Source organism: Bos indicus x Bos taurus, chromosome 3, assembly GCF_003369695.1.
Source record: "Bos indicus x Bos taurus breed Angus x Brahman F1 hybrid chromosome 3, Bos_hybrid_MaternalHap_v2.0, whole genome shotgun sequence".
Lineage (NCBI taxonomy): Eukaryota > Metazoa > Chordata > Mammalia > Artiodactyla > Bovidae > Bos > Bos indicus x Bos taurus.
Window position 1 is genome coordinate 103,561,267 of NC_040078.1, and position 15,378 is coordinate 103,576,644.

At 43.4% G+C, this 15,378-nt stretch overlaps 2 protein-coding genes across 10 annotated transcripts in view; one reads left to right on the forward strand and one right to left on the reverse strand.

The window, feature by feature from the left end:
- Positions 1 to 6,784, forward strand: SVBP (small vasohibin binding protein). Of its 6 annotated transcripts, none has more exons than XM_027537586.1 (3): positions 1 to 103; positions 743 to 917; positions 6,354 to 6,784. In XM_027537586.1, exons 2-3 carry the CDS (start codon positions 804 to 806, stop codon positions 6,438 to 6,440), a joined length of 201 nt encoding a protein of 66 aa, XP_027393387.1. In that variant the 5' UTR covers positions 1 to 103; positions 743 to 803; the 3' UTR covers positions 6,441 to 6,784. The 6 variants fall into 6 exon arrangements, with proteins under 6 accessions (XP_027393387.1, XP_027393390.1, XP_027393389.1 ...); XM_027537589.1 differs by having other exon boundaries at positions 8 to 103; positions 768 to 917; XM_027537588.1 differs by having other exon boundaries at positions 32 to 113.
- Positions 3,339 to 15,378, reverse strand: part of TMEM269 (transmembrane protein 269) — a 26,785-nt gene continuing 14,745 nt past the window's right edge. For 2 of the 4 annotated variants that reach the window (XM_027537585.1, XM_027537582.1), the window contains one exon: positions 3,339 to 3,601. In XM_027537585.1, the coding sequence (XP_027393386.1) occupies positions 3,465 to 3,601 (137 nt within the window). In that variant the 3' untranslated portion in view covers positions 3,339 to 3,464. Of the gene's footprint in view, positions 3,602 to 10,529; positions 11,203 to 13,114; positions 14,138 to 15,378 lie in introns of those variants that run through there. The other 2 variants (XM_027537583.1, XM_027537584.1) reach the window with 2 other exon arrangements.

Genomic DNA, 15,378 nt, shown 5'->3' on the forward strand with positions numbered 1-15,378 from the left:
TGTGGGCGGGGCCTAGGCCCGCCGACCCGCCCTTCGTTTCCTTGCCCCGCCCCCAGGCCCCGCCCAATCCGAGGCGCGGCAGGCTCAGAAGCTAGGCCAGGAGGTAGGGGAAGGTGAGGGTCCACGCGTGGGGCCTTGTCCGCGCCGCGGCGGGGCCGGAGTCCTGAGGCCGGGGAGGAAAGGCGCTGAGTCCCGAGCGCCGCCCGCCTCCCGCCGCCATTTTGTACCCGAAGAGGGCGGTGGCGGCGGGAGAGGAGCTCCCCTGGGGCCGGGCTTGGGCCCCGGGCGGGGCGGTGGCGGAGGGCGGGCCCGGCAGGCTGTTACCGTCTGGGAGGACAGAGGTGGGGTCCCGAGGTTGGCGGCCGCGTGATGCTCGGGCTCCCCGCCGCCCCGCTTCGAGACTTCGGCTGGCCGGTCCCTCTGGGCCGCGGTGTCCTGCAGTGCCACGCTGGATGCAGCCCGCGAGTGTAGGAAACCGTTCGCTGTGCTCTTCGCGTTTCGTGCTCATACCGCAGCTGGTGGGAGGGGCCAGGGAATGGACCGTTGTCTTGTGCAGATGGGGAAAACTAAGGCTCGGAGTGGGGGTGAGATTCGCCTAGAGACACTCAGTGAGGTGGTGGCAGTAGGGGTCTTATTCCTCCAATGCAGCGCCCTTTCCTCTGGGCCCCTCTGCCTCAGGAAGGAGCTGAGGTAGGGCCTAAGTTTCTGGGAGTTCGTTCATTCGTTCGTTCTTTGTTTTTAGATCAGCCTTCCTCTGTACCATCCAGGTTAGAGCTTACTAAGAAGTATACGGAAATCAAGTCATGGATCCACCTGCACGTAAAGAAAAGCCCAAAGTTAAAGAGCCTGTCAGCAGAATCGAGAAGGCCAAGCAGAAATCAGCCCAGCAGGAGCTGAAGCAGAGACAGAGAGCAGAGGTGAGAGTGAGGAGGGCCCTTGTACCTGTAGTTTGCTGGAGGTGATGCTGGAATAGGGAGAGCGGAGAATGGTATAGGAGAGCTCCGCCTGCCTCCAGCCAAAAACAGGGTTCTCCTAGGTGTTCAGAGGAGAGCACTGAGGACCAGAAGGTGAGGTGGCAGACCAGAGTCACATGCCAAGTGTCAGGAACCCCACCCCAACCCCGACCAGTCCCAGGTGGTCTCCTGGTGACCCCGATGCAGAGCTTTTGTGGTGGGGTCCTGAGGGAAGGAAGAGAGGAGTAGGAGAAGGGCCCTGTGAGGGAGGGTCCTGTAAGGGAGTCCAAGAACGCGTGTCACACACCCTAGCACGGATGGCCTGGATTTGGCCTGGAGAGTAGCTGCTCCTAAATCAGAAGTGGAGGCCTGAGCTCTACACTCAGCACTGTGTTCCTCTGTTCAGTCTGCCCTTAAAAGTCCATTTGACTGTTTACATGAATGTTTTACTTTAGTATTTAATATTAGGAAAAAGCTCACTCTGGTCTTTCCCCACTATTTCTTTTGTTTCTTTTTTTTTGAAATTTCAAAATACAGAAAAACAGAATATTATAACAAACACCTGGGTACTCAGCACCCGAGATTGGCAGTGTTTAACATTTTGTCATATTTGCATGTAGTCTTTTTTAAGATAAACAAAAATTACCTGTAAATTTGGAATCCCCTCTCTCCATTTCCTGTCTTATGCCATTTTTCCCCTCTTTATGGACAACCATGATTTTTTTTAATACTTTTACACTCAACTATATTAGTAGATATTCTTGAACAATATAAAAGTTTTTGTTTTAAAATCTTACATTAAACTAACTGCATATATTTTATTTTGCATTACGTTTTTTAGAATTATTCATGTTAATATAAGAATCTAGTTTATTCCTCATCACTGTTTACAGTAGTCTACTTTGTGAGGCCACTTAGTATATTTACTCTGTCATCCAGTGATGAATGTTTAAATGATTTATAAGGGTTTTTTTTTGCTGTTACAAACAGTGGTGTAGTGAAAACCCTTTAGATGTTTCCTTTGACTCCTGTACTGGAATTCCTATAGGGCGAATATAACTAGAATAGAATTACTTTTCTACTTTTCAAATTTATTCAGTTATTCAGTTCAGTTCAGTTCAGTCGCTCAGTCGTGTCTGACTCTTTTCGACCCCATGAATTGCAGCACGCAAGGCCTCCCTGTCCATCACCAACTCCCGGAGTTCACTCAGACTCACGTCCATTGAGTCAGTGATGCCATCCAGCCATCTCATCTTCTGTTGTCCCCTGCTCCTCCTGCCCCCAATCCCTCCCAGCATCAGAGTCTTTTCCAATGAGTCAACTCTTCGCATGAGGTGGCCAAAGTACTGGAGTTTCAGCTTTAGCATCATTCCTTCCAAAGAACACCCAGGGCTGATCTCCTTCAGAATGGACTGCTTGGATCTCCCTGCAGTCCAAGGTACTCTCACGAGTCTTCTCCAACACCACAGTTCAAAAGCATCAATTCTTCGGCACTCAGCTTTCTTCACAGTCCAACTCTCACATCCATGACCACAGGAAAAACCAAAGCCTTGACTAGACGGACCTTTGTTGGCAAAGTAATGTCTCTGCTTTTGAATATGCTATCTAGGTTGGTCATAACTTTCCTTCCAAGGAGTAAGCGTCTTTTAATTTCATGGCTGCAGTCACCATCTGCAGTGATGTTGCCAAATTGTTTTCAAAGAGATTATACAAATTTGTACCCATATTAGCAGAATAAGAGGGTTCTCATCCCTCACTTCTTTTTCAGTGCTTAATAGTGTCAGACCTTAAATTTTTGTTAATCTGATCCAGTCACTAACGATATTGAACTGCGACTACATGCTAGGCACTGTTGTGGGCATGGAGGAGTCCCTGCCTTTGTGGAGCTTGCATTCAGTGAGGAAGGCTATCATAATGAGTAAACTTAATAGTGTGTTTGAAGTTAATCTATAAACTGAAATCTGCCTTTGGATTAAGTCAGACTATCTGAGAGCTGTGGACCTGGCTTCCAACAGATTGTTCCCACTTTACTTCACCTCTGCATCCCCCCTGGACGCAGGCCCCCAGATGATTTTACTGCATTGCACTTTGGTGAAAGTTGGAGAACCGCTATAAGAAACAGCGCTAGGAAACTGTGCTTTGTGCACACTGCAGTGGTAGATGTTACTGAGGACATTGTTCATGCACTCATTGACACCCTGTTGGTGAGCTTTCACGGGTTACACTTACTTGTCTGACCTCAAATCCCAGCTCCTCCATAAGTTCCAGTTCTTCCCAGGTCAACTTGGGCAAGATACTTAACCTCTCTGAACCTCGGTTCTTCATTTCCTCCTTGGTAAAATGAGGATTGATGATATCAGTCACATGAGTTTGTTGTAGGCAGAAATGGTGTATCTGAAGCACGTAGTGCCTGCCCCAGAGAAGGCACTCGAAAATGGCAATGCTGGTTACCACGAGTCTGTGCTTTTATTGTGCTCAGTCTAAGTCGAATTGTGCTGACTTGCTAAGCTGTCATATTGGACTTGCACTGTTGTAGCAGCTGGCACTTGTTGAGCCCCTCAGATGTGCCAGGCACATGCCTGACCACATGTAATCTTCATACTGCTGTGTATTACTGTTGCTCCCACTTTGACCTTTGTAAATCCATCCTGGAATAAAGATGGGAGATATAACATACGTGACCTTGTGAGGTAGGAGGCATTATCATCATTTAAAGTGAGGTATGGTGACCAGAATCCCTAGGTGGTGATGGACTGAGGGGCAGGGCTGCCATCTAAACAGGTCTCTTGACATTCTTCCCTGCTTCCAGCTTTGCCCCACAGCTGCTAGTTCATCTGTGTGGCCTGGAATGCAACCTCCTAAGATAAGAATGTAACAGGAGCCCATGTAGGGAGGCAGAAACACAGTTTCCATTCAGTTTTGCATAGATGCCACATTCTAGGAAGTGAGATGAGAGGGGAGAATGGACACAGAGGCCCATTTGGCAGTTGAAGCAACATTTAGAACTTTTGATGACCCTTTCTTTCTTGAAAGTCTTTCATTCCTTGGCTTGGACCCTTGACCCATTTTAAGTCTTCTTTCTCTGCTTAGTATAAATATACACTTAATACATAATAATATATATAATACATATAGATAATATATAAATTATATATATAAAATGTATTTGTACTCTTGAAGAAGATGAATAAAACAAACACCCTACCACCCAACTACAGAAATAGAACATGACCATACATTGGCAGGCCTCTCTGGCCATGTCTCCAACCTTCCCACGAGCAGTACCCGTACCCTCAGTCCTTAATTTTATGCTAATCACCCCCTTGCTGTTCTGTATTTACTGTTTCTATGTGTACTCCTAAATAATACTGTATAACATAACAGCGTATCATCTAGTTTTGCGTGTTTCTAAACTTTATGTATGCTACCATATTCCATGACTGGCCCTGTTCATTGAGCATGTTTTTTTAACCATTCAAATTTATTTGTGTTTGTTAAACATACATAAATCGTGACCATTTTAACCATACATTTTGAGAATCATTGCAGTTGTTTGAAAGTGTTTTTATCACTGTGTGGAGTTCTATTTTCCTTGAAGGTTACAGAATCTTACCACAATTTTTAAAAATTGGGGGAAAAAAGATTGTAGGATTATTCAAGCTTTCTGTTTAGTCAGTTTTGATCGTTTTACTCTTCCTCGGAATTTGTATCATTTAAGTTTTCAAACTTATTGACACAAAGTTTGTAAATTTTAATTTCTACTCTGGCTTCCCTGGGGGTGAAAAGTGTTCCTGCAATGCAGGAGACCCAGCTTTGATCCCTGAGTCGGGAGGATCCCCTGGAGAAGGCAATAGCTACTCACTCCAGTATTCTTGTCTGAAGAGTTCCACGGTCAAAGGAACCTGGCAGGCTACAGTTCATGGGGTTGCAAAGAACTGGATACGACTGAGCAACTAACACACATGTATCAGTAATTATGACTTCTTTTTAATTCTGATAATATTCGTGCAGCCTCCCTTTTATGTCGACAAGTCTCAGAGGTTTGCAGTTTTCTTTAGAATTTTCAAAGAACCATCTTACAGTTTCAGTGATCCTCTCTGTTGTACATTTGGTTGCCTTTTCATTAATTTCTGCTCTTATTTTATATTTTTTATTTGTCTCACTTCTCAGGGTTTTTTCCCTTCTCTTCTTTTTGATTATTCAAATTTTATCCCCTACACACAAACATGACCCTTTTCCTCTATACAAATTTGGAAGTTTTATGTTGTTTCTGGTTCTTTGGTGGACTGATGAATTACTGCAGGGTGAAGCAACAAGGTAGATAGCCTGCCTTTCACCTTGGAATGGCTCTTGCAGTTTTCTTCTCCCTGCACTGCCTGCCCTGGGTCACGTTCCTACTCCCTCCTACCTGGACTGTCATAACAGATGTCTCCTAAGTGCCTGTGATCTCTCCTCCCTGACTGCATCCTTCACATGGTCTTCAGTTTTCTTTCTCAAAGCACAGATATAATCAGGTTTCTTCCCTGCACACTTATCTCTTCAGAGTTGGTCAGATAAAGTCCAGATTACTTGGTATGGCATTTAAGAGCCTAACATACCTTTCTTTCTTTCTCTAGCTCCCCAACCTTTCGTATTTAGCATCCTTGAAGTTTCTAGAACTAATGCTGTGCTTTTACATTTAATCATAAAATCCATTATTCTGTCACTTGGGTTCTTTCTCCAGTCTCTACCTGTTTAAATCCTATGTGTGTTAGTCTCTTAGTCGTGTCTTGACTCTTTGCAACCCCATGGGCTGTAGCCCGCCAGGCTCCTTTGTTCGTGGGGATTCTCCAGGCAATAATACTGGAGTGGGTTGCCTTTTCCTTCTCCAAGGGATCTTTCTGACCCAGGGATCGAACCCAGGTCTCCTGCATGGCAGGCAGATTCTTTACCATCTGAGCTATAGGGAAATCCCACCAACCCTTTTTTTTTTTTTTGGCTTTGCGGGCTCTTCGTTGAGGTATGCAGGCTTTTCTCTAGTGCTGTGTGACTTCTCTCGTTGTGGAGCATGGGCTCTGGAGTGAACAGGCTCAGTAGTTGTGGTGTATGGGCTTAGTTGCCCCGCATGTGGGATCTTAACTTCCCAACCAGGGATTGAACTGCATCCTCTGCATTGGAAGGTGGATTCTTAACCACTGGACCACCAGGGAAATCCCCTACCAGTCCTTTCAAGGCCAGGTCAAGCCTCACTGCTTCTTTCCTGATTCCCTGGTGGAGCTAATGTTTGCCTCTCCAGTTGCTTTATCACTGCCCCTGCATTACTGATGCAGTTCTGGCATTTTCAGATGACACAGCCTGTGGTGTCTGAAGACATGTTGAGCAGCTGCCTCCATTGTTAACATATCTTTTTTTCCCACTCAGATCTATGCCCTCAACAGAGTCATGACAGAACTGGAGCAGCAGCAGTTTGATGAATTCTGTAAACAGATGCAGCCTCCCGGAGAGTGAACCACCCCTGCGTTCACACTAGATGGGACCCTGGAAGCTTTGTTTATGAGCGTGTTACCAGTTTTAAGCTGAGATGGCCCATTTGGAGCCTTACACAGCTAGACAAGAAGAGATTTGTGTTATTCCTGAAACTGGATAAATCAGAACTTCCTGTATGTAACTTGCTTCACTAGTTCCTCCAATCTGAATTGGCCCATTACTTGCTGAAGAGACTTCTTCTATTCTTCCAAGACAATACATTCTTTTGTTTTTTAACTTATTCTATCGTTTGAAAAAAAAATCAGTGTTTCTTCTGAAACTGTAAACCTTCTCCAAAAATACAAATAAAATACTAATAAAATGTTTGTTTGCTCATACTTTAGGGGTGCCTAGTCATAAGAAAGTGTAGTCAAAATGAATGTAATAGGTAGGAAAAGTTGACATGAGCAGAGCAGGAAAAGTTGACATGAGTTGACATGAGGTAGGAAAAGTTGACATGAGCAGAAGTTTTTCCTTCAGGAAGGGAGCAGAGGTGAGAGGACAGAAAGAACATGACTATTTCCAGATTCATTCTTCCTGAGGCTAGGGCTCTGCAGACCCTGTAGATCCTAAGTCTTTAGCTATACAGGTGTAAATATATGACTTTTACTCCCAGATGAGCCACTACTCAGAGCCTTGAAGCTAAGATTCCTGTCACCCTATGAATGTGGAGAGCTAGCAGGAGGCTTGTACCAACAAGGGGAGGAGGGGAGCGAAGTGCTTTTGGTTTTTCATTCTGTATTTTATTGGGCATAGAAGCAGAATATGCATGGAAATGAGGCTGATTACTCAGAGCGTACAACAGTCAACATTGCCTCCTCTACTCTCTGCGCTAGAAATACCTGTATTTTCCCTAGTGGTTCTGGGAACATCTCTAGCAATTCCCACCTCCTCTTTGTCTCCCCACTGCTCTGAAGTCACTGAGAATTCTGTTCCCATTCCTATGCTTATTTTGGCAATAAACCGTGATGTTAAGGAACTTGCTGTCCCTCTGGAGAATGTGTTCTGAGAGCCTAAGTCTTAGTTAAGGATAAACTTTACACAGATTATCCCCATAAGTAGTAATTAGGTTCTATAGGGTCCTATTGAATTTGGACTGAATGCAAATTTTTCAGTTTTATGTTTTGGAGGAATGGGGGTTTGGAGTAAGCTGTCATCATAAACATAAGGAAATGATGTAGTATACTAGAAAGAACACTGTTTTGGGGTCAAGTATAGTTCTTACTACTTTGGATAAGTTATTAACCTCTCTAAGCCTCACTCTTCTCCCATCTGTGTAATGGAGTAATATTTTCTTCCTCTCAAGATCATTCATCAAGAAATAAGTAAGATAATGTATGTAATAACTACTCAGTAAATATTACTTCCCAGCTACCTTACTTCATGGGATATGTTTCAAATTTCAAATAACCAATTAATATATGAGTGTTGGTTGGAAAGATTCTGATCCTTAGTTGGGAACTGCTTGTATTAACATGTCACAGCCCTGGATATAGTTTATCCTAGAGAAGTGTTCTAGTATTGCAAACTGTAGGTGGTTGTCAAATCAGTATAATAAATTATGACTAGGTTATCTTTTTAATTAAATAATAGGGGCCTACCTGGTGGTTCAGTGGTTAAGAATCCACCTTGCAATGCAGGGGATGCCGGTAGATCCCACATGCTGCAACTAAACATCAGCATGCCAAAACTAAGACCCAGTGCAGCCAAATAAATTTTTTTTAAAAAAAAGCTTTTAAAGAAAGAACAGAACAGATTTTAAAATATCGATGTGGTGAGGATATTGTTTCATGAAGCTTTTGTTTCAGCTTCAGTTTTTTACCATTGAGTATAATGTTAGCTGTGTGTTTGCATATGTGGACTTGAATATGTAGAGGTACATTCCTTCTATACCCACTTTATTGAGAGTTTATCATAAATAGGTGTTGAATCTTCTCAAACACTTTTTCTGCATCGAGTGAGATGATTATGTGATTTTTATACATAATTTTTTTTAATGTGGTGTAGCACATTGGTTTGTGCATCCTAGAATCCCTTAATCTTAACAATCCACTTAATCCTTTTAATATATTGTGTATTTGGTTTGCCAATATTTTCTTGAGGATTTTTGTGTCTATATTCAGTAGTGACACGTGTCTGTAATTTCCCTTTTTTGTGTGTTTTCTCCGTTTGCTTTTGGTGTAGGGTGACGTGGGCCTTATAAAATAGGAAGTATTCCTTCCTCTTCAGTTATTTGGAGTAGTTTGAGAAGGATATTAAGTCTTCTTGGAATGTGTGGTAGAATTCACCTGTAACCCCGCCAGGGCCTGGACTTTTGTTTGGGGGAAGTTTTTGATTACTGTTTCAGTCTCTACTAGTGATCGATCTATTAGGATTTTCTATTTCTTCATGATTCACTCTTGGAAGACCTTCCGTCTAGGTTGTCCAATTTGTTGATTTATAGCTGATCTAATCTTTTGTATTTCTGTCATATCCATTGTTATTTCTCCTTTTTCATTGTTGAGTTTATTGGTACCTCCTCTTTTTTTTCCTTAGTGAGTCTAACAGTTTGTCAGCTCTCAACTGATCTATAACTATCCTCATATCGCTAACCTAAAGTTTTGTTTGAGGTGATGTAGTATGATTATTCGGAGAAGGCAATGGCACCCCACTCCAGTACTCTTGCCTGGAAATTCCCTTGGACAGAGGAGCCTGGTAGGCTCCAGTCCATGGGGTCGCTAAGAGTCGGCCTGACTGAGCGACTTCACTTTCACTTTTCACTTTCATGCATTGGAGAAGGAAATGGCAACCCACTCCAGTATTCTTGCCTGGAGAATCCCAGGGACAGAGGAGGCTAGTGGGCTGCCATCTATGGGGTCGCACAGAGTCGGACACAACTGAATCGACTTGGTAGCAGCAGCAGCAGCAGTATGATTATTATTGTTATAAACAAAGTACAAAGTGTATTTTCCCTTTCAAAGTATTCCTCTGGAAGTCTACATATTTATTTCAGCTCTGCTGCTATGGCTCAGAATGGATATGGAAATCCTCTTTCAGAATTGCATCTTCTTCCTTTGAACATAGTTCAAGTTCTAGAAATAGCCAGAAGTCATTTGAGGCCAAAATCAATAGCTAATTTGGTTTTGGTTTACAAAGAGGATATCATTGGCTAATATTAAATATTATTAGGTTTTTGAACTAAATTTGGTTGGCTCGAGCAAAATAAGTATTTTTTGAGCACCTATTATATCTAGGCACTGTGCTAAGTGCTGACCTCTAAGAGCATATGTGAAGACAGTTATCATCTTAGAATTCCTAAAATATTTTGGTGAAGGATAGCAACAGTGAAATGAGGGTTCAGCATTAAAGGGCATCACACTGAAATGTCTGAGCCCATGTATATTTGTAAGATTCCTACTATATTATTCTAACCTTGTACAGAACTCACTAGAATGCACAACCAAATCAATTCATCTACAAAGTATATGTTTCTGAGTGTGGAGCACCGCTGTGGCAGGCAGCAGAAACACGAATATGTAAACTGAAGGAACTTAAAAATCTAAGAAACAGATCTATTCATCTATCCATGAAAAAAAATGTAAGTACTGTAACAGATATAAACAGAAAGCCATGGAGAAAAGAGGGTGCTGTCTTTTCCTTTAGAGCCAAATCAGAGCAATGTGGACTTCACTGGACTTTTTTCATATAACTTTAGAGTTAGTGCATATTTGCAATATATATTTTTCTGCAAACTTCAATAAGTTAGACCTGAGGTAAAGGTGGTCTGGTGCGCTGGCCGAGGAAGGGGCAGAATGAGCCAATAATCCTCTAGCACACCACCCGGAGGTGGAAGTCCAGAGGCAGTGCTGCGAGCGTGACTTTTAGTGGGCCTGAGTTCTCTGTGACATGCCACTTTAGGGTTCCGTACACTTCTCTTTATTTCTATTCAATTTGGATTTTAGAATATGAAATGTCCTTTGAATATCTTGAGTTTAGTATTTTTTAGAGCTTAGGGAAAAAAAACACATATAATGAGATCCTGGAGGCCAGATGATGCCCTCAAGATGCCAATGTGTCTAATCTAAACAAAGCAAAAGGCATAAGTTTTAATTGTGAAAATAGAGAATATTAAGTTGCAAAATCCTACACATAAATGGGGCAACAGGATTGCCCTGCCATCAGCTCTGCTCTACAGAGCCAGAGTCTATAAATGTAAGAAACCCGTTAGTAAGCCCCACCTTAGCACTGGAGTCATTACATTCAGGCAGGACAAGGTGGAGGCTACACCAATTCTGAAGGGTTTCATTCATTTCCAGGGGACAAACCTTAGTGCACCAGGTCACATAGCTGGTAACAGAACTAGAACTCAAACCCAGCCCAAGTTTAGCTTGGAGAAAAATCTGTTCTGTATGACACAAACAACTATTGTCACCAAGTGATTCAGAATCCTGAATAAAGAGGAAGAAGTACAGGCCACTGGCTCTACTGTGGGTTGCTCTGGTTCAAGGCCACATGTATCTAGCACTGCACAACACAGACACAAAGACAGATTTATGAGGGTAAGGTAAGCTTTGGCCCACCATGCTGGCAGAAACCCCACAGAGGCCAGTGGGAGTGGGTAGGGCTGTTTAATATCTTCAGTACCATGGCCTAAGACATGCTGCCTTGCCCCACAGAGCATCTGGAAAGAAGATGTAGGAGAGTGACCACGTCAGGCAGTAAAAAGCAGCTATCGAGAATGGACACAAAAACAGCATGATGACACCTGGAAGAAGGAAAAAGGCAAACACTCAATTTTTATGAAGCTGTCTTATGTGTATTTTCCACCCTCTAAGTTCAACCCCCATCTTTCCAGCCTCCAATTTTTACTCACACTAAAACCATTGGCACATGAGCCTTACCTTTATGAAGTTTGTGTAACTAGATAATTACAATCTAATGCAATCTCTATTTCTTTGCATTGGTCACTTAAGGCTTTCTTATCTCTCCTTGCTATTCTCTGGAATTCTGAAAGTGAAAGTGTTAATTGCTCAAAAATTCTGAAAGTGTTAATTGCTCAATTGTGTTTGACTTGTTACAACCCCATGGACTGTAGCCCGCCAGGCTCCTCTGTCCATGGAATTCTCCAGGCAAGAATAGTGGAGTGGGTAGCTATTCCCTTCTCCAGGGGATCTTCCCGACCCAGGGATCAAACCCAGGTCCCCTGCATTGCAGGCAGATTGTTTACTATCTGAGCCACCGAGGAAGCTCTGACTATTGAATATTCATTGGAAGGACTGATGCTGAAGCTGAAGTTCCCATACTTTGGCCACCTAATGTGAAGAGCAACTCATTGGAATAGACTGTGATGCTGGGAAAGATTGAGGGCAGGAGGAGAAGGGGGCGACAGTGGATAAGATGGTTGGACAGAATCACCAACTCAATGGGTGAGTTTGAGCAAACTCCAGGAGATAGCAAAGGACAGGGAAACCTGGCGTGCTGCAGTCCATGGGGTCACGGAGTCAGACATGACTGAGCAACTGAACAACAACAATGCCATCTCAGATTCTGTGTTGTCAAACTCAGATCAGAAATCAGTCTTAGCCAAGAATACATTTGAGTTGCCTGGATCTCTTGTTAGAAAAAGAAAAGGAAAAAAAAGTATATTCATATTGTTTCAAGTTTAACATGTGATAGGGGTCAATACAGTATTATACACATGTGGAAAAGTATTATACACATGTGGAAACATAGCAGGCCTAAGACTGCTATCCTTAGAAAATCCTGCTTGCAAGGTGGGCCAAGAGCCTAGAATCTTGAATAATAAAGTTTCCTACACTGATAAAAACTGATGAGAGCAACTGGTTATACAAGTGAGGTAGTTAATGCAGAACATTGATTTCCTTCTGTGTAAGTCTGGAATTTTGGTACATGCTAGGCAGAGGGGAGGGGCTTCCCTAGGGGCTCAGTGGTAAAGAATCTGCCTGCCAATGCAGGAGACTCAAGTTCAATCCCTGGGTTGGCAAGATCCCCTGGAGAAGGAATGGCAACCCACTCCAGTATTCTTGCTTAGGAAATCCCATGGACAGAGGAGCCTGGAGAGCTACAGTTTATGGGGTCACAAGAGGTGCACACAACTGAGCAACTAAACCACTGCCAGGCAGAGGGGACCTATGTGTCCAGCCCTGTAAATGCCTTCAGCACTGAGTCTCTAAAGAGCCTCCTGAAGACAGACCTTCACAAGCAGTGTCATAATTCAGTGCTGGAGAATTGTGTCCTGTGTGACTCCACAGGGAGAGGATGCCTGGAAGCTTGCACCTGGTTCCCTCCAGACTTGGTTCCTTTCAAGTTTCCCTTGACTGATTTTGCTTTATCCTTTTGCTATAACAAATCTGAGCTATATGTGTGACTCTCTGCAGAACCCTGTGAGTCCTCCTAGAGAAGCACTGACCCAGGGGTGGTCTTAAGGGAGCTCCCCCGCTCCACTCCCGCAACACAATTTCAATCTCAGATTTACCACCAAAGGGCACCAACATTTGTGGAGATCTACTCTGCACTAGAGGCTTCACAGGTGGCTCAATGATAAAGAATCTGTCTACCAAAGCAGGAAACATATGTTTGATCCCTGGGTCAGGAAGATCCCCTGAAGGAGGAAATGGCAACCCACTCCAGTATTCTTGCCTTGGAAATCCCATGGACAGAGGAGCCCAGTGGGCTACAGTCCATAGCGTCACAAAGAATTGTACATAATAGAGCACAAGCACACACACTTTGCACTAGACAGTCTGCTAGGTAGGTTACAAAAAGTACTTTATGCGCATTTCAGAATTACCCTGTGATTTAGGATTAAGTCTCTTTTTCAGATAAGGAAACAAAGGGGATATAATTCGGACAAGGTCCTGATTCAATCCCTCGTCTGCCTGGATGTTAAAAACTAGACACAGACTGCTTCAGAAAGCTCAGATGGAGGGAGGGAGTGTATAGTCTATGACATTTCCACGGGAGGAACCAGCATATATTCCTCAAGAGAAATCAGAACATGGGACCTGAAAAAAACCACGTCTAAGGATAAGAAGCAGTTACAGAAAGGTATTAGAATATTGGAATACTACTTCCAGAGAACAGTCATTGATGGTTGAGTTAATGAGATAATATTTTAAACCAAAGTTGTCCTGGAAAAAGGTCTCAGTAGCCATAGAGCAGCTCCTCAGATGTACAGAGCTCTTGCGGGGAGAAGGGAACTTGGTCTAAAAAGATGACTGGCTGTGCTCCAAAATCCACAGCAGGCATTTTGAAATCTATCCAGCAGGGCTTCAGTATCAACCAGTGTCAGGTTTTGAGGTTCAGTCTCCCCCTTTACCCACACAGCACAGATAATCCATGGAAGGCTGTCAATGTGCCATCAATTTTGAGAAGAGGGGATCAATGGTGTCTACAAAGAACACTGCAGGAAACACTGCTGCAATGAGATAAGAGAAGGGTGAGTGGAGGGAAGAAGGGGGCTAAGAAATATCCATTTACAGGACACACTGTGCCGGAGGATTTATATACATTACCTCATTTAATCTCAAGAATCTTGCAAGGTAGGGATTATCAGCTTCGTCTTATAGATGAAAGCAGGCTCAAATTCAGGCAACTAATATGTGCTGAAGTTAGAACTTGAACTCAGGTCTGTTTAGCTCCAAACCAGGTATCTTCTCCCCTCATTGTGCCTCTGCCAACTGGGACACAGGAGGAGCCAGCACTTAGAACTTGGACAGGGCTGTGGGTGCTAATGCTACAGAAGAAAGGGTGTGAACTTAAAGGGGAGAGTCAGGATGGAACCCAGGACCCTTCAAATCAAGTGAAAGTGAAAGTGTTAGTCACCCAGTCATGTCTGACTCTGCGTCCCCATGGACTGCAGCCTGCCAGGTTTTTCTATCCATGGGATTCTCCAGGCAAGAATACTGGAATGGTTCCCATGCCCTCCTCCAGACTCAAGGATTGAACCTGGGTCTCCTGTATTGCAGGCAAATTCTTTATCATCTGAGCCACCGCTTCAAACCAAGTGGACCCACATATAAACTAAGCATAGATGTCATCCTGTTCACATGAGTGCATTTTAAAAGAAGAAAAATCGATGTTCCTTGAAGAAGACCATAAATCAGGGAAATCTTAGAGAGACATATTCCAGGGCCCCAGTGTGACCAGGGCCTCAGGGCCTGGCACCCTTTACTCAATTGCTATAGCCCAGAACCTGCTTCCTCGATATCAGCTGTACAATATTTCCAACACTCATGTCGCATCTCTTCATCTTTACCCCCACCATCACCTTTCATGTGACAAAAAGCTGGTTTTCCTACTTCCATTCTGAGTCTCCTACAATCTATTCTCCACATTACAGTCAAAGTAAACGTGTAAAACTGCTGCTCAGAAACCCCTTCAGAGACTTCTCTTTTGCCTCCAGGATCCAATCCCCAATCCCACCCAGCCTGCTCGCTTCACTGGCCTCCGTCTGTCGCCAGCCCTCTCTCAGAAGTCCAGCACGCTGCTGCTCAAAGGCACCTGGTGGCTCCTTGCCTCGGAGCACTCACAAAGCTCTACTTCATTTTCCGAACCACCCCTCCCACTGCTTGGCAAATCATCTTGTAGTTTTCATGTGTTTTTAATTTTTTCCAGTTTTATTGAGATATCACTGACATATAACTTGGTATTAGTCCAAGGTATATCAACAACTTTGATATTTTTGTATATTGCAACATGATAACCATAATACATTTAGTTAGTATCCATCACCTCACAAAGTTACAATTTTTTTTTCTTGTGATGAGAACTTTTAAGATCTACTATCTTAGCAACTTTCAAATAGACAGTACAGTATTGTAGACACCATGATGTACATTATTATATGCACAGAACTTACTTATCTTGTAACTGGAGTTTTTACCTTTTGACCAATTTCACCCAGGTTTCGTTCCCTCTA

Coding starts and splice junctions, on each gene's coding strand:
- SVBP (XM_027537586.1), top strand. CDS start 804: ATGGATCCACCTGCACGTAAAGAAAAGCCCAAAGTTAAAGAGCCTGTC. Junction 918..6,353: donor AGCAGAGACAGAGAGCAGAG/GTGAGAGTGAGG, acceptor TTTCCCACTCAG/ATCTATGCCCTCAACAGAGT.